Genomic DNA, 19903 nt, shown 5'->3' with positions numbered 1-19903 from the left:
CTGGAGGTTATTTGGGCATTACAATGGGGTTTCCAGATACTTCAGATGGGTTAGTGTATACAGGTATATCTCTGTGTTATTTATACCTGAATGGAACGTAGATAGTGTACAAGCAATTTCAGTGTTTCTGGTTGTAACTAACTTATTATTTCATTAGTGCATGAACACTGTTGATCAAATACGATATTTGTGACACTTATTTATTAGGTAATGTTATAATATGTCCCTTGCTACTAACAATTTTAAATAGGGAAGAGACAGACAGATAGACAGCAACAGCTTGACGCTGGGTGTGCAAACAAATGGTGTGACTATAGACATCTTGAACGAGCAACACAACTCCCCATGAGCTGGAGTCCACGGGGAAGGTCAAAACAAGGGTGTAATTTTGTTTTCTGGCAGCAGAAAACAACTGGATAATATGATTGCAAGAGGAGCTGTAATTCAAGCCTATTGGGTCTGATGCCGCGAATATTTTATTGTTGAATAACCATATCCGATGACAGACAGGAGATGGGTCATATAAGGGTGCAGTCACCGCAGCAGCTGCTGGGTGCCAGAATTCGAATGTGCACAATGATCAGTGTTAGGGGCTGGAGGATCCTGGTCCATTAGTTCAACACAGGAATCGGTATTCGGCTTTGGCTGGCCTGTGGACTTGTTTTTGGCGGTGCATCCTGGTGAAACAGAGGTTGGCAGTGTGAGTATATCACTTGGTGACAGCATTTAAGAAGACCACTGAAGTGGAGAAGAGGAAGATCATTTGCCTTTGGATTGCTTAGAACTTTGGCATTTGTCAGGTGCAGACCCAGACGTTGGATGGATAGATGTGTGCAGAAAGTTATAGCAGGAGTACTCCTTTTTGGATTCCCATGCTTCTGTTTGCAAGGCATGCGACTTCACTGTTGCAGGCGAAGGGTTGTTAGTAGGGTGTGCACTCATAGCAGGTGAAGATGAGGGTGTGTGCTTGGAGCCGGACAATCTCACAACCATGGCACTAAACTGGAAGTTGCAAGTCTGCATATCCATGTCTTTCGTAGGTTGGAGTGTAGCGAGAACTGTACTATAATTGCTAGAGGATGGCATACAAGGTTTGCAGCTAGGCAACATTTTGTGAGCATCTGAGTAGGAACCTATTCGTTCACCCTGATCACCTGAATGGCTCTCTCATTGAGGTAGATTGGAAATTCACTGGAGGAAGCAGCATGATCATCCTTGAAGTTGATAAGAGTGAAGGGAAGGTGGTGGACACACACACCCTCATGAGTGTCTGTGCTGCAGATTATGCATTTGACTGCATTTTCGCAGGATTCAGGGTGTGGTTATAGTGCTGACATTTATAGCAACGCATGGGATTCAGGACATATGGTCAGACAGTAATAGCTTCATTGCCAGCTTTAATTTTTGATGGAAGTGCCACATGGTCATAGGAATAGAGTGGGGGTCGGCAATAATTCTTAATCAACTCTTTTCATGATGCGGCGAACAGCAGTTACTCCCTGGTCAGTGAGGTATGCTGTTATTTCAGCCTCAGTCAGGCCATCAAGCAGCCGAGTGTATATATGATACCACTGGAGGAATTCAGCCTCTACTTTAACAGGACAGCTGGTGGGAAGTGTTGCAGTAAGCAGTTTCTGTGTTTGAAAAGCACTATCAGTTTTCAAAAGTAAAGACGCATTATGCAGCCGAGAGAAGGACTTGACAGGACTGGCAATGGCATCTACACCCATCTGAATAATAAATGGATTAACTGTTGTGAAACTGTAACCATCTTTCCTGCTTCACATCATGAGGTATTGGGGTGCAGCCAGGAGAGGTGCCAATTCTTTCATCTCAACCGATTTACATTTTTGAGATGAGGACTCATCATGGAGAAATCCCTCATGATTCCCAGCGTTTCTGATGGTGAAATTCTTCCTGCTGGGAGGGGGCTCATGGGGGCTCACCCATCTTAGGTGATTGTCCACACCTCAGGTTACACCTCCCAGACTCCAGACAGAGGAACCAATCAGCATAGAGGAAGGTACCAGCTCAGGCAGTCACCCTTCCCTGGGCTACCTTCCCAGGGACTATGTATGAGCCCTACTTGTTGAGCCGGGGCTGGGAATCATGCATTACCCAGTCACATTTTAGGTGGCAAACGCATGGGATGGCCTTCAGGAACACGCAGGGAGGAATAATAAGAAAACGGAAAAGAGAGATGACAAACACCAAAGTGGAGGAAGAATAAGAAAAGGAAGGACAGGGAAAGAAAGATGGGTGGACAGGATGAATCTATACACAGTTTTACCAAGAACTTTGGTTTCTCAAAGAAGGCATATGACTCGGACCCCAAGGGAGAGGTAATAGAATAGCAGGAGGATAGACATGCAGCACAGAAAGGGAAGTAGTGCTGCAAAGGCTGGGGGCTCCATTGTAACCAAGCACGTACTCACCAAATAGTAGTGAGCCCCCTGGGGGGAGAAAGATCAATGGCTGAGAAAGTGCCATATGTCACGCTAAAGTGTGTGGTAACTCCAGTGTTGAGGAGGTAGAGATCAAGCTCTGTCAGTAGGTCTTCAACAATCCTGCCCAGGTCAGTGGTCACTGTACCATCTGACAGAGGATTATGGGCATTAAAATCTCCATGGAGAATGAAAGGAGGAGGGAGCTGTCAATGGAGGGCAAGAAGAGCAGGAAACATAGGAGGCTGGTCTGTGGGAGATAAATACTGCAGATTGTTACTGCAGAGTCTAAACAGATCTGAATGGCCATCACTTCCAGTGCATTCTGAAGAGGAACCCAGGACCGAACAACGTCTGTGAGCACCAATGTACAGATAACATCGGAGGCTCACAAAGAGTCAACCTTGTTCTGGCAGAAACTTGGAGATTCCTGCTTACAACACAAGCTACAGAGTAAAGAGAAAGGAGAGACTGCAATTTTGGAAGGTGATGACAGCAACCATTACAGTTTCATTGGAGGAGAGTACAGGAGTCTGGATGGACAACGAACAGGCCAGTCAGTGTCCATCACTGGTAAGGATGGAGTGATGTCCATGAATGTAAGATTGGGTCCTGATTGAGAGGGAGGGGATGTTTGGGGTCTTGTCCTGAGACTTATGCATCTTCTTCTCCTCCTCCTCCTTTGGAGGGCAAAAGCAAGTGAAGTCGAGAGAAAGTTACAGAAATATTAGGATGTGAATGAGAGTGACCGGTCTTGAGGTCTGCAGAGCACGGAACCCATGTCTGACTCTAAGTAACAGGCTTGTTGTTCCAGAGACGCCGGGAAGGTGGGCTCCTACAGGGTTTCTTCTCTGACTGAGGAGAAGGAGTGGTTATTGAAGTGAGGAAACAGGAACTGTCAGGAAGGAGTAAACTGAAGGAGGGCAGGATGGAGTTAAGGAGGAAGAAGGAGGAATAAAGGACGCAACAGAAGTAAAGTACACATTAAAGAAATTGTGTTTGTTTTGTTTTGTTTTATTTTGCTTTAGGGCACAAAAACAGCTGGGGTCATAGGTGCCAATGTCAAAACTATAGAACACAAAGACAGAGAGGAGTTAAAAAACAAGTATACGTCAGTCCCAACTGACATTAAGACAGCTAAAAACAGGGACATGGAGAAAGGGCTAAAAAAAACACCATACAGAAACGGAGGTCCAAAACTAAAAATTAAATGGCCTCCACCATATTGCTTTGGCAGATAAAAAGTAAAACGTGGTCAAGAGATCATGCACCATTTTCTAAAACAGCTGGTAACTCAGATGGCAAACCCAAGCGGAAATGTAAACGGTTTAAACATGGGCATCAGGAAGTGGCAGACAGTTAAAACTTGGGTGCAATGTGTACAAAGCGATGGGGTAGCACCACTTATCAAATGACGATGGCTAAAAAGGCAGTGCCCAATAGGCAGCATAGTTAAAATGACCTCCTTCCAGCGGAAGGCCGAGAGGAGATCGTCCAAACCGCTGGGAGAGGCCTAATGAGCTGGAGCTTATTCCCATGAAAGAGGACCATTGGCGATGTCAAAGGCAGACCACCTCCTGAGAGATGGCAACACAGAGATCATCAGAGGGAATACAGGACCTAGTGATCTGAGATATGAGGACTGCAGCCTTGGAAGCAGCATCAGCAGCCTCATTTCCAGGCAGACTGACATGACCAGGAACTCACATAAGCATCATGCTGGATCCACCAAAAGTGAGCAAGTGACAGTTTTCCTGGACCTGTTGCACTAAGGGATGGGCAGTGTACAGCAAACATAGACTTTGAAGGGCGCTGAGTGAGTCTGAGCAGAGGACACAATTGAAAAGTATGTGTTGCTGGATGTACTCCGTGGCCTCACACAGGATGAAGAGCTCTGTGCCGGAAGCTGATACTGAAAGACACGGGCGCCAATGTCAAAGGCACACCCGACACCACAGTCAGTCCAAGAGCCACCAGTGTACACAAAGGTACTATCGCGAAGTTCCATGTGAAGGTCGTGAAACTGAAGGTGACAGAGAGAGGCTGGCGAAGTGTCCTTAACAGGAAGCAAATGAACGCCAAGGTTAACAAGGGCTGTTTCACGGAACCAAGGTGGTGAAGGGTTCACACTCAGACATAAAGTTGTAGGTAGTGTGAAGTTAAGCCGCCATAGCAAGTGCCGGAAGTGGACTCCAGGAGGTGACAGAGAAGAGGGACGTGGCCCATACTGGCGATCAAAGGAATCATGTCAGAAGGAGGCATAGGAAGGGTGGCCACGCATGGCAAACAAACGGCATGCACACCTACTGAGGAGAAAGTCATGATGGTAAGACAGTGGTAGTTCAGCAGCTTCAGCATACACTCCCAACCGGGCTAGTGTAAAAGGTGCCAGTGGCCAAATGGATGCCATAACGGTGGATAGTGTTGAGACAGTGTAAGAGGGATGGATGTGCAGATTCAGAAACAAAGCACCCATAGTCAAGTTTTGAACAGACAAGGGACCGGTACAAATGGAGGAGGGTGGTTCGATCGGTACCTCAGGAAGTACCATTCAGGACTCGTAGGACACTGAGGGACCGTGTACAGCAGGCTGCCAGATGTGACACATGGGAGGACCGAGAGAGTTTCCTATCGAGCATGAGTCCCACCAATTTCGTAGTTTCAACAAATGGAAGGGCAACAAGTCCAAGATGTAAAGATGGTGGGAGAAACCATTTGCTCCACCAGAAATTCTTACAAATGGTTTTGTCAGTGGAAAAACTAAAGCTATTGTCGATGCTCCAGGACTAAAGACGATCAAGACATCTCTGAAGATGCCGCTCAGTAAGACATGTCTGTGGAGAACTGCAATAGATGGCAAATCATCAACAAAAAGAGAGTTGGATATGCCAGGCGGGAGACAGGCCATTATACAGTTAATGGTGATAGCAAAGAGGACAATGCACAGGACGGAACCCTGAAGCACACCAGTTTCCTGGATAAAGGTGTCCGAAAAGGCAGAACCCACACACATCTTGAAAACACAGTCTATTAAAAATTCCTGAAGGAAACAGGGCCGGTGGCCTCAGAAATCCCACATGTAAAGAATACGGAGGATACCAGTTTTCCAGCAGGTGTCATAGGCCTTTTCCAAATCGAAAAACACAGCCACAGTCTGGGTTTTCTGCAGAAAACCATTCATGACAAAGGTGGACGAATTAACGAGATGGTCAACTGCAGAACGCCATACTCGAAATCCACACTGTGCAGTCATTAGTAAATTGCGAGATTCGAGCCACCATACTAGCCGGGCATGAATCATATGTTCCCTCACCTTGCAAATGCAGCTGGTGAGAGAGATGGGGGAGTAGCTAGAAGGAAGGTTTTTCTCCTCGCTGGGCTTAGGTATTGGTATGACAGTGGCTTCCCGCTAATGTCTGGGAAATGTGCCCTCTGCCAGACGTGGTTGTACATGTTAAGCAGAAAGTGCTTGTTTGCAAGAGAAAGGTGCTGCAACATCTAAATGTGGACAGCGTCTGGCCCTGGGGCAGAGGGTCGGGATGAACTGAGAGCATGATCTAGCTCCCTCATAGTAAAGGTGGCATTGTAGTACTCATGATTCTGAGATGAGAAGGGTATCACCCAAGCCTCCTCTGCTCATTTCCGACGGAGGAAGGCAGGGTGATAATGGGAAGAGCTCGAAATTTCCACAAAATGGCGGCCTAAGGTGCTTGTGATAGCAATACGGTCAACAATAACATCATCTGCTACTCTCAAGCCGGAAATTGGCGAATGGATCTTGGTCCAGAGAGCCTCGGAAGTTAGCAAACATGACACAGGAAGGGGTGGAACTGTTAAAAGAACTAGTGAATGAAATCCAGCTAGCTTTTTTGCTATCCCGAAGAACACGATGACACTGTGCACACATCTGTGTATAATGAATGCAGTTTGCCATCGTAGGATAACGATTAAAAACACAGAGAGCATGTCTCTGAGCGCAAATTGCGTTGCAGCACACCTCAGCCCACCAAGGGGCTGGGACATGGTTTGGTAAATATGAAGTGAAAGGAATGGAACATTCTGCAGCAGTAAGGACAACATTTGTGAGATATTCCACCTGGTCATCAGAACTGGGGAAATCTTGTCCTTCAGTTGTCACCAAGGAAGAGTAAAGCTGCCATTTGGATGTGCATGCAGGTGAGGTAGGAGTCAGCAAGTGGATAGCACATGGGAAATGATCGCTCAAGTAAGTGTCAGGAAGAATGGACCATTCAAGACGATGTGCAAGCTGGGCAATGCAGAAGGGTAGGACCAATTGGGAATAGGTGTGCAAGGAGTCAGAAAGGAATGCAGATGCTCCAGTGTTAAGGCAGAAGAGGTTGAGTTGATTAAGATCAGCCAAGAGGGCACCTCTCTGACAGGTTCTGGGAGAATCCCAAAGGGGATGATGCGCGTTAAAGACACCGAGTAGCAGAAATGGGTGAGGTACCTGCCCAATAAGCTGAAGGACGTCTACCCTGGTGACACTGAGTGATGGAGGGACATAAATGGTACAGAGGGAAAAAGCCAGATAAGGAAGGAAAAGGCAAACTGCAACAGCTTGAAGATGGGTAGTCAGGGAGTTGGGTTGATTATGAACGTCATCCCACATGAGCAGCGTGACACCCCCATGAGATGGAATGCCGACCTCAGGGGGAATGTCAAAACAAACCAGGAAAAAATGTTAAAGCTCAAAGCGGTCGTGAGGGCGCAATTTCATTTCCTGAAAACAGAGTACGAGGGGACACTGCAATGCTAAAAGCACCCGTAAATCCTCTTTGTGGGACCGAAGGCTGCGAATGTTCCATTGGAGGAGAGTCATGATGACGAAGAGATGAAGGTCTAATGTGTAATGTGCTGCGAATACGAAGAAACAAAGCTCCTTTATCATTTAGCTACAATACAGCAGGTGAGCAACTGGAAGCAGTTAATTCCATAAATTATCTGGGAGTAGGCATTAGGTGTGATTTAAAATGGAATGACCATATAAAATTAATCATTGGTAAAGCAGATGCCAGATTGAGATTCATTGGAACAATCCTAAGGAAATGCCGTCCGAAAACAAAGGAAGTAGGTTACAGTGCACTTGTTTGCCCACTGCTTGAATACTGTTCACCGGTGTAGGATCCGTGCCAGATAGGGTTGATAGAAGAGATAGATGAGATGCAACGGAGAGCAGTGTGCTTCATTAAGGATCATTTAGTAATAGCGAAAATGTTACGGAGATGATAGATAAACCGCAAGTGGAAGACTCTGTGAGAGAGACTCTCAGTAGCTCGGTATGGGCTTTTGTTGAAGTTTTGAGAACATACCTTTACCGAGGTGTCAAGTAGTATATTGTTCCCTCCTACATATATCTCGTGAAGAGACCATGAGGATAAAATCAGAGAGATTAGAGCCCACACAGAGGCATACCAACAATCTTTCTTTCCACGAACAATACGTGACAGGAATAGAAGGGAGAAGCAATAGAGGTACTCAAGGTATCCTCCACCACACACCGTCAGGTGGCTTGCGGAGTATGGATGTAGATGTAGATGTAGATGTAGATGTAGATGTAGAAGGGGTGTCACCTCGAAAGCTGCCAAGTGACAGCCTGTGAAGAGTCGCTGCTATAAGGCACAGAAGCAGGAGGATCCTGCTCCATGGGGTCCACAGAAGCACCGGCTTGCTTGTGCTGTCAGTTGGTGGAATCCAACACGAAAAAAAAACGGTTGGTGGTGCCCACTGGCGACATGGAGCCAGCCGGGCTAAGGTATCACGTGGCAGCACTGTCGAAGAGGACCTTAGAATTGGTGAAGGTGAAGTCCGTTTGCCTTTGGTGGACTTCTTCCAGCCTTTCTGGTTAACAGAGGAAGACTTGGGTGTTGTTTGGCTGAAGGGACAAAGAAAGCCTTCATAGGAGTACTCCTTCTGTCCTTTCTGGCATACTGGTTGAGTAGTTGGTGGCTTCGCCCCTTGAGGCGAGAGTTTGATGGCTTGTTGCACAGTTGGACGAGAGGATGGCGATGCTACCTTGACCCTGGTCAATTTCACAACCTCACAGCTGAATTTAAGGTTGCACGTCTGTGTGGCCATGTTCTTCATGGAGCGAGGGGTAACAAGAACAGAACTTTAAAGTGCTAGATGGGAGAATGCATGGTTTGCGACTAGCCAATAACTTGCAAGTAACTGGGTGACGCATTTTTCCTTTACCCGGTTCTCTTGGACAGCCCGCTCATCAAGATACACAGAACAATTCCGAGAGGAGGCAGCATGGCCGCCATTGCAGTTGATACAGCGGGGAGAAGGAGGCATACAATTGCCCTCGTGCGCATCCCTACCACAGGGGAGTGGGTAGGAGAGGGGAGTGGGTAGGGGTGGGAAGGGGACAGGAGGGGGGATGAGGGAGGGGACAAGAGGGGGGATGGGGGAGGGAGAGAAATCCACAATGGAGACATTAGGGAGGGAGTTCCTCCTCAGAAAGAAGTGAAAATGGGGGGGGGGGGGGGGGCGGGGGGGGAGGGGGAGAGGAAAGCATAAATGTGAGACAAGACTATAGAAATAGCAGAACCAAGGGAATAGTTGGGTCGTTGTAAAGGGAAACACCAAGGGAGAAAGAGGGGGCAGGAGGGGGAGGAGCTATGATGGGAAGGAGTGGATATGGGGAGGGGAATGCATCACGTGAGAGAAGAGAGGTATTTTTCCGTATATGGATAAGACAAAACTCACAATACTGCAAAATTTGTAATGAAGCTATAACTGTCTTAAAGAAAAACTACATCAATCTGTCGAGAGAGATGAAATGAACTCTATTTTCCCTATCTTACACTTCCTGTCACAATGTTGTACAGAGCTAAGGGATAAATTAATATTCTACATACTGAATACCTCACTGCACATAAAAAGCTTTATTTCTATAAAAATGTAGTAACTTCCTGGTAGATTAAAACTGTGTGTTGGACTGGGGCTTGAACCTGGAAACGAGGTGCAGCTGGAAGTAAAGCTGTGAGGCCAGGTCATGAGTCAGGTTTGGGTAGCTCAGCTGGCACAACATTTGTCCACAAAAGACACAGGTTTCAGGTTTGAATCCCAGTCTGGCACACAGTTTTAATCTGCTAGGAAGTTTTGTATCAGTGCACACTCCTCTACAGAGTGAAAAATTTGTTCTGTAAAGGATAAAGTTTACAAAATTCCTTTACGTGAAAATTAAATGTATCAGTACATTTTGATGTAATGTTATGTTGTAAAAATTGCTAAAAGTGTCACAAAGTTGCCTGCTTTTATGGAATATACCACACAATCCAATACGTAAAAGTAATGTCAAGTATCAGGTCTTCAGCAGAGAAGGGTATGTACAATGAGCTCTTCATAAATATTTATTGATGACAGTAATGGAAATTCCTGGATGGATCAATACACAAAACAAGAGAAAGGCAACCACTCACATTGATCCGACTGATGGGTGGAGCACAGTAACACATAAAAGAAAACAGCATTCACACTAGCTTTTGAGCACTAGCTTTTTTTTCCAGCAACAGTATGCACATTCACACACCCAACAGTCATCCAAATGCATACTCTTGTGGACATGGCAAGATGAAGTCGAGCTAGCGCTTGATTCAAATGCAGTTTTCTATTACTGTCTTCAATGCATCAATCTGCTGTAAGTGAATGGCTGCCTTCCTTGTATTTCATATAAAAATTTATTGTTTTTCATGAAAGTGAACTGAACTACCGTATTGGCATTTATTGATCAAAAACAAGGGGAAACATGCATTTAAAGGATACCATTAGGAAGAGATTAAAATTCTCATACTGAAAGATTCTAGTTGACAACCATGAAGATTTAGGATGTGTTCATTCACATCTTTCTGAAAAGATAAGTCCACAAAGAAAGTTGTGGAATGTTTTGAACCACAGCTAGTCAACACTGAATCGGCTAGCCGACAATTATTAAATGAGAGCGGAAGTTGACTTGATTTCTGGATGGACCTAATCAATGTCAGACTGTAATTTATTTCAGACTGATTCACTCTAGTGTATGCTATCTATTAACATTGATGTTAGAAATAAGCCACTGGGTGTAATACACACTTAGAAAATATCAACAAAGAATGCAATTATCTCGCCTAATGATCACCCTGAGGGCCTTCAGTTTTGTATTTATGTCAGAATATCAAATGTTTAGATGACTGAAGGGCAGGTAAAAGAAAAACCAATGCCTCTAAAAGAACTTAAATACAACTTGGCAATAAAAGAGGCATGCATGAAAGGAGTATTAGCTAGCCTTGATTTCTAAGCTCAAGTGTTATGTAACAGGTTACCTGTGCATGTTGACAAATTACATAATAAACTTACATTTGTCTGCCTAAAGCAGATTCCCAACTTGCTGTCATATAAAGAGCCACATTTAACCTGCAGGCAATGTAGCCTGCATCCTAGGAACCACCCTCACAAAAATTTAATATTTAAAAGAAGTCTTTATTTTAATACTGTGGTATGGGCTCTTCTATAATTGCAAAAGATGTGGACACACAATATTTCATAAGGGGTTCTTGGGCAAAATTTTTCATAAGACAGCTGATATAAATTAGTCAGCATCCACCTCTCAAACCTTCACATCAAATTCTTGGTGGCACCCAGTCAAACATGCGGCACTTACGTTGAGCAAATTTTCTAAGATTTAACTGGATTGTTAACAAGGTTTTGCCCGTTTGTAGAAAAAACAAATTCTTCCATATCTTGCTTCATCCAAAAGAGGACCCTATAACTTTTTGCTACCTGTAGCATGTGGATTTTTGAGCACTTGAAACTCGAGAAAACCATTTCGGATAACTTTATTCATTAAGTAGATATTACAGGAAAAGTACAAGAAGTTTAAACAGTTTTAGTCAGATACCTTATGGGCTCTTGATGTCATAGCAACGCCAAGTGACTACTGAGAGCATTTTAGTGGGAATTTTTGTTCACTCAGTATTGAAAGTGATATTTCAAGACAACCAAGTAGCTTTATTGGTGTGAAATAATGGTACATACCAATTACGCAACAAGTTTGTTTGAAACTTTCATTTTACAGCTCATTAGGAAATTACTGTATTTTAATTAAATTTGTATAAGCAGAATTAGCTTGGCTTGTTGTTTGTTATGTTGAGTTTGCCTAACAAATATGTTTATTGTAGTTATAAAACATTTTTAATGGTATACTGATTTTTACTTGGAGATTAATCTCAATTTCTTGTTATTTTTTTAGAAAATTAAGTTGTTCATAACACTGTTAATAAACGAGGACTTTTATTTTTGTTTTAATCTTATAAATTCATTAAATCATAAACTGTAGAGTAAAATTTTATAAATTAAATTACAAATCTTAAATGATGTGTTATGGGCTTTTAATTCAAAAAATGACCTACAACATTATTTTTGGGTAAGTTAATACAAAATTTCATCTTGCAGGGCCGACTGCACAGGATCAGCCTAATGGTGTATAGGTCCTAAATAGAGACCTGGTTGTATAATTCTGAGAAATACGTGACTCAAAAGATCTCCTTTACATTTATTTATCTGTTTCATCATATCTTCCTAATAATATATCTTTAAATATGTCTTTAAATATGTCTGCTTGTGTCTGTATGTGTGGATGGATATGTGCGAGTGTATACCCGTCCTTTTTTTCCCCCTAAGGTAAGTCTTTCCGCTCCCGGGATTGAAATGACTCCTTACCCTCTCCCTTAAAACCCACTTCCTTTCGTCTTCCCCTCTCCTTCCCTCTTTCCTGATGAGGCAACAGTTTGTTGCGAAAGCTTGAATTTTGTGTGTATGTTTGTGTTTGTTTGTGTGTCTATCGACCTGCCAGCGCTTTCGTTCGGTAAGTCACCTCATCTTTGTTTTTATATATAATTTTTCCCACGTGGAATGTTTCCCTCTATTATATTAATAATATATCTTTCGTCATTAAACAATCAATTGGGTTTCAGATTCTCTTACCTGAATATTTTGCATCCTTTAATGTTGATGTCTTGGTGAATGTATAAGTGGCTGATCGAACACTTGGTGGTGTATGTGAATGAGATTTCTGTAGCACCTTCTTGATGGAGTTCTGTAGTGCTTGCAACCATTCAGTTTTGTCATGGGGACTTGGTGTGTAAAGGGTAAGAGTTTCTTCAGGCATTGTGAGCACCATGGCATTCTGAAATAGATGAAGAGAACTTTCAACATTATGAAATTCACGTAGCCAGTAAATAATAAATCTTCCGTGTGGAAGCAAAGCTGACAGAGAAAGATAAAAACATTTAAAAAGATACTTTCAAAGAAAAAAATGTTAAAGACACACAATGCTCAGCAGTTATAAAATAGGAAAAGAATATCTCTGACAAGTAAGAAAACAACCACTTACTCTTTGAAAAATGTCTTCCTGATAAGCCACAATGGCTGTTACCACAAATTTTAAAAACTGCCAGTGAAATCATACCCTAAAGTGGTGTTCCATCACCCACCCAACCTACACAACATCTTAGTCCGTTCCTATACCACTCCCAATCCCAACCCATTGTCACAGGGATCATATCCCTGTGGAAGTTCCAGGTGCAAGACCTGAACAATCCAAACACCCAGCATTTCCTATCCCAGCCCTGTCACAAGCTTAACCTACCCCATCAGGGGCTGGGCCACCTGTGAAAGCAGCCATGTCATATACCAGCTCTGCTGCAATCATTGCACAGCTTTTTATATTGGTATTACAACCAAACAACTGTCCATCAGCATGAACGGCCACCGCCAAACTGTGGCCAAGAGCAAAGTAGACCACCCTGTAGCACAACAGGTAGCTGAAAATAACATGTTTGATTTCAATGGCTACTTCACTACCCGAGCCATCTGGATCCTCCCCTCCACCACCAGTTGTTCTGGACTGCGCAGCTGTGAGTTATCCTTACAACACACCCTCTACTCTCGAAATAATCAAGTCCTCAACATTTGGTAACCTACTGTCTCCAAATCCTCCACACAACTGTTTCCAACCCTCTCTCCTGTCACCTCCTCACAATTCACCTCCCATCACCCACAATGTGAGCTGCTGTCTGCCGGTGCACCAACTGGTCGATTCCCCACTTCTGTTCCTCTCTTTTCCACTCTTGTGTCCTTGCCCTTTCCACCTCCACAGCCTCCTGATGCTGCACCTGGCAGCTGAGCCCCGCCACCTCCATTCCATGAGTGCTCTGGCACGTAGCACTGATTCCTCTTCCCCCACCCATAACCTGCTATCCCTCCTTCTTTCACACCCCATTCCAGATTGCTGCTCCCATTCAACGTGTGTCTGTTGGTTTGTGGCTGGAGTGACCGGAGATACAGGTTATGTGTGTGAGGTGTGTTTGCTTGTGAATGTGTTGCATTTTTCTTCTCTGAAGAAGGTTAGGCTAAAAGCTCACATGTAATAGTCTTTTTGCTATGCCTGTCTGCAACTCAACATGTCACCTTTATGGTGGGTAGCAGTCTATCCTTTTTGAAATATTTTTGATATTTCAACCTGGATTTTCCATTGTTTCAGTGAAATCATATCTGCACTGCTTTAAGATCACAGTCTGCTTCCCTTATGACACATACACAGGTCATGACAAGGGCTTGTGAGATGTTAATTCCCCCTCCACCCTCCAATATTCCAAACTGAGAACTCCTTTCTTTGTATATGGGATCTGCTGTAAAGAATCAGTCTCTACAGTCACGAGGATATACACCAGCTGATCAGCAAATTGAAAGCCTTCATTTTCACATTAAAGAACTGAAAAATGTGTATGTGTATATGTGTGTGTGTGTGTGTGTGTGTGTGTGTAGGGAGGGAGGGAGGGAGGGAGAGAGAGAGAGGGAGAGAGAGAGAGGGAGAGAGAGAGAAATGGTAAGCAAATGAAATCATTAGACAGTAATGATATATTTGCTCTTTATATATTATAACTATGATGCAGACAACCAAATTATAAGTTAAAGAAATAATTAAATATTGGCTTTGTTTCTCTGTCTAGGATAAACATTATCTTTGATAAACAGTGGGGCAAAAGATTTTAACATTTGCTCACAGACATAATGTATGCAACTGGAATAAAAAAAAGTCTAAAATTAACTGTATTGTAAGTTTCCAAGTCTCCATTAGCATAGCAGGAAACAACAGGAAATAATTCTGTAGTCATATGGTACATAAAAATAATTGTACTCTTAGCAGTAATTAGTAAAGCAACACAATTTTATGTGTGTTAATAGATAATAGTATTAATTGTGAAAGCAGTACTTTTATTTCAAAATATCCATCATGTTGGAAGTGTGGTGTCACCGCCAGACACCACACTTGCTAGGTGGTAGCCTTTAAATCGGCCGCGGTCCGGTAGTATACGTCAGACCCGCGTGTCGCCACTATCAGTGATTGCTGAACGAGTGCCGCCACACGGCAGGTCTAGTCGAGAGAGACTTCCTAGCACTCGCCCCAGTTGTACAGCCGACTTTGCTAGCGATGGTTCACTGACTACATACGCTCTCATTTGCTGAGACGACAGTTAGCAAAGCCTTCAGCTACGTCATTTGCTACAACCTAGCAAGGCGCCATATTCAGTTACTATATGTCTTCTGAACAGATAATATTGTGAATCATGTACTGTCAAGAGCGACATTCATAATTAATGGATTAAAGTAAAGTATCAAATTAGCTACGTCCGCTTTCTGAATTCTAATTCCTTGTCATGTTCCAGACCTCACGTCAGTATAGTTCTTCCCTCCTCACGCCAGCCTGCGTGAGCTAAATCACGTGCATTTCAGCCTCCTCTAGTAACACGGTGTTGGCTCTTCAGCCAACACAACATAAGTGTCCTTGACTAACAGCATATGTTGCCTGGATAATGCTAAATGAATTGGCAAATATTGGTTGTCAGATAACTTTGGAATGTCCTGACCATACGACACACTCTACTTATCTCAAAAAGGGAACAAGCTATAGACCAATTAATATTCCTCCTCAGGACCTATGAATTAGAAAACCAGAAAACTCAGTCCCTCAGTCTGAATTTGTCAAATAAATATAGAAAAAATATACTACTCAAAAAGGAATATCTATAAAAATTTTTAAATACTAGCAATATCGAGTTAATCGCCATACATGGAACTCATAGCAAAATGGAAGATCAACTCTAAAAAATCAACATAACAAACTTAATTGTATAGACAGAAAGTTCATCCATTCTGGGAAGTGAGAATTCCGATGATTTTTGTCTGTTTTCAACAATGACACTGGCAAGATATTAAAATATGACACAAATGGTCACATATTTTGAATGCTTTGATCTAGAAATTTACATTTTTTACATCAGAAGACATAGATCTTAGTATGTGACATAAATTTCACCTTGATACATCTACACATTCTTGAGAAAAGGGGTCCTCAACAGTCAAGACAGACAGACAGAGAACGGATGGACAATATAGTGATCCTATAAGGGCTTAGTTTTTACCAGCTGACGTAAGGAACCATGAATTACTAAGGCTATGAACTACTAGGTGCTATACATCATTGATCATATAATGTAACAACGTACATTAAACAAGATGCAGAAAACTTCTCTCTCACTTCTATGCAGACCTGTGACAAAATCCATAACATTGTTGTAAAAATTTGAATCATCACTATCTCCAATACTTACAAGCTGCCATCCAGATTCTGGCCAGTAGCAGTTATCCAAAAACATCCTCATCCTGTTATGTATGTGGGTGACGACAACAGCCACAGTGAGTACTGGAAATACAGAGATTGCAACAATAATAGGAACATACTAGCTATGTGAGTGGAAGATGAACACCTTACACTTGTATTCAATGCTACAAGGTGACCAACCTTTCAGTCAGAAGCATGGGGAAGCAAGAATACAAACCTAATCTATGTTTAGTTTTTATTGATGACAGTGGCAAGTGTGTATTATTCTCACATAAAATCCTGGATGACTTCCCACACAGTCAGCACTGACAGGAATAATAAAGGTAGGAACACAATCCATTGCCCTAAGTGGGGTCTCAACAAGACCAACTGGACAAAGTTCACTTTGGAAGTAGACAGATGCTTAGCCTGGATACCCTGCACCAACAGAAACTACAAAAGATTTGCTGGTGCCTTAATAATCACTACCAAAAGAGCGTACCAAGAGGCAATCGATAGGAATACAACCCTGGCTGCTCCCAAATTAGTGGGGTGTTGTGCCAAATCTTAATTGAAAATTGAGATACCGAAATAGCAGACGAACTACCCCAGAGCCTAGGTGTGGGGAGACAGCAAAAATGAATGGAAACCGTTGAAAACTTGAATTTTCAAACATCAAGAAGACAAGCTTGGACAATAGACACTGTTAAGGTAGCTAAGAAGTGGGGCCCACACAAAGAAATAAGACGACAGTCCATCCAAATGCCATTGCTTCACATCTAGTAGTTCCACCTAGAGCAACAAAAGACAAAGCACATACAATCAACGTGAAACGAGAAGTCAGAACCACAAAAACAAACACAGAAACAAACAAGCCCTTCCCCTCAATTGGGAAAACTCCAGTGCTTGACAATATTCACGCCGAATTTCTAAAAATCTGAGGAAAATGCACAAAACTATGGACAACTCATTTGTTTAAAAATATTACATAAACCGGTAACATACCACAAGAATTTAAATGTTCAAAGATGATCACAATATTAAAAACCTGGAAAACTAGCCGGTAGCCCTGTGAACTACAGATCCATATGACCAATATCTGTGACTGAAAAGCTACTAGCGTGGCTTATCCATAATAAAAACAGTACATCTGAGGCAATCCCAGTCAAACAAGCAGGCTTTTGGCTAAATCAAAGCTGCACAGACCAATTTCTGTCTCTCATCACCTACATTGAGCCAGGATTTCAAAGAAAACAAAACCACAGCTATATAAATTGACCTATCAGTGGCCTATGGTACAATGTGGAAAGAAGATATAACTTACAAGCTTATTCTCCATTTCCTTGCAAATGAACCGCTTGATTAATCAAAAGTATGCTAAATGAGCAAGTGTCTCAAGCAGGCATGGTATCCAACATCAGCTCCAAGAAAATTAAAGAATGGTCTACCACGGGGATCACTTTTTGCTCCACTTCTCATCAGCTTCTACATTACATATGGCCAAAAACAAAACTTAGGAAGTTTGGGAACATTACTGGCTATGCACTTGCAACAAGATGTAGCTCAAGTGAACAGTCAGAAGAAATCGTAATGATGGGCTTAGATGTAGTGAGAAAGCACTTTTGCAAATGGGAACTCCAACCAAATGCCACCAAAATGGGGGTTTCCTGCCTCCACCTAAATAATAAACTTACCAAAAGAAAACTATTCAACATACAGTCTGAAGGCACTACACTATTCATAACAAAACATGGAAGTACCTGGGTGTAATACTTACTCAATCATTCAGAAACCACCTAACTAAAACAGCTGAAAAACCGAAAATGAGGAACAACACAATCCAAAAGCTATGTGATACCAGCTGGGGACCACTGGCAACCAACACACATTGTTCTGCTCTGTGTCTTGTCCTCTCAAACACTGAATACTATGCTTCAGCTTGGTTAAACAGCCCACAAGCACAAAAAATAGACACCCAGCTAAGTAGCACAATGAGAACAATTGGGCTATCAGCAGCAAGCAACATTCCACCCTTCCCCTACCCCAATTACAATGTATTAATGTCCTCATGAATGAGTATAAAAATATCATTGATAATAAAAAGCTACGAATCAATCAAAGTATCAATGATGCAAACCATAACCGACTCCACTCTAGACGATTACAAATGAGGCAACCTTACCCACACATGAACTGGCCACAAAATAACAACATGCCATTTGTCACCAAAACACCACTGGGATTTGATCTGTCATTCAAAACATGGGCAACCTTCTCTCTCTCTTTTTGTGAATGCAGAGAACACACCTAAGATCTAAGATTGTACAATGGTAGAACAGAAGACTTTCTGCTTGCAACTCCAAAGTTGACAGACTACATGAACACTTTAGATGTTCGACGTTTGTCTTGAATCATTTGACACCCATGACCATGACTGTACATCATTAAAACATAACTGAATTAACTAATTAACATTTGAAATTCTGCTGTAACCCCCCCCCCCCCCCCAACTCCCCAACAACATAAATGAGAGGGTACCCAAAAGAATTCAAACTTCTTCTTATTATTATTAGCCATATTTATTCATATTTTAAGCACAAAGCTTAAACCCCTTCAAAGTACTTTCCACTTGCATTGAAACACTTGCTTAATCTTTTATTCCATGTTTCAAGACATTGCTTGAATTCATCTTTTGTGATGCTTGACAGGCCACCCTGTTTTTTCTTCACCTCAGCAACATCAGCAACACACTTTCCTTTCATGTCTCTTTTCACTTTAGGCGTCAAAAAGAGTCAGGTGGGTATTTGGGGGGGGGGGGGGGGGTGATGAGGAACAGGAGTCATACCATTTTTGGCCAAGAACTGTCATACAGACAGGGCTATGTGAGCAGGGGCACCATCATGATGAAAACTCACTCAGCTGATGGCCACAAATTAGGCCACTTCTGCCACACACTGTTGTGCAATGTTTTCAAAACATTCCAGTGGAAAGCCTGGTTAACTGTCTAGCCCTGCTGAGCAAACTCTGAATGGACAATGCCTATCACGTGAAAAAACAAATAGCATAGTTTTAATGTTTGATTTCACTTGAGGAGCTTTCATGGAATGAGGCGAACATGAAATCTTCCACCGACTTGATTGCTGCTTTGATTCACGATCATAAGTATAGCACCAAGTTTCGTCTTCCGTGACACTTTTTGAAAAAAAATTTGGGTCATTTTGGGACTTTTCTTTCAAAGCACAACATGCTTCCATGTGACCTTGTTTTCGTACAGCAGTCAGCAGTTGTGGTATGAGTTTGGCAGCCATCCTTTTCATTCCCAAATTTTCAGTCACAACTTACTGCACTGAACTCCAAGTCACTCCTGACAACTGCACAATTTCTTAAATGGTGCGTCATTGATCTTCACTGATTATTACATGAATGTTTTCAAGGTTTTCATGCATTCATGCCATCGAAGGAGGACCATGTTTGTCATCAATTGACATTTCACCATTTTTGAAATAGGAAAATCACTGAAACACTTGAGTTTTCCCCACAGTATTGTCCTTTACATGGTTTTTAATATTTCAAGAGTTTTTTTCCACTTTTTCTGAGCAGAAACCAGAATTTCACTGCCACACACCTCCTTCAATGATGGAACTTGGCTTACTGACTGGAATGTCCACTATACGTGTTCCAAGTGGCCAAATGTGGTGCTACAAAAGCTCTGCTCATCAAAAAATTAGTTCAGTTTCTTTTGGGTCCCATCATGCATATCAATCTCTACTGGTAACACATACTGAAATGTTGTGGG

At 42.6% G+C, this 19903-nt stretch overlaps 1 protein-coding gene across 1 annotated transcript in view; it reads right to left on the bottom strand.

Annotated features, from left to right (window-relative positions):
* The window catches only part of LOC126458544 (alsin), a 180671-nt gene that overhangs the window by 93120 nt on the left and 67648 nt on the right, over positions 1-19903 (bottom strand). The window contains exon 4 of the mRNA XM_050095661.1: positions 12429-12630. Within this exon, the coding sequence (XP_049951618.1) occupies positions 12429-12630 (202 nt within the window). The remainder of the gene's footprint in view (positions 1-12428; positions 12631-19903) is intronic.

The sequence above is a fragment of the Schistocerca serialis genome, chromosome 2, assembly GCF_023864345.2.
Source record: "Schistocerca serialis cubense isolate TAMUIC-IGC-003099 chromosome 2, iqSchSeri2.2, whole genome shotgun sequence".
Taxonomy (NCBI): Eukaryota; Metazoa; Arthropoda; class Insecta; order Orthoptera; family Acrididae; genus Schistocerca; species Schistocerca serialis.
The sequence above is the reverse complement of the archived record's forward strand: the minus strand, read 5'-3'. Positions and strand labels throughout refer to the sequence as shown.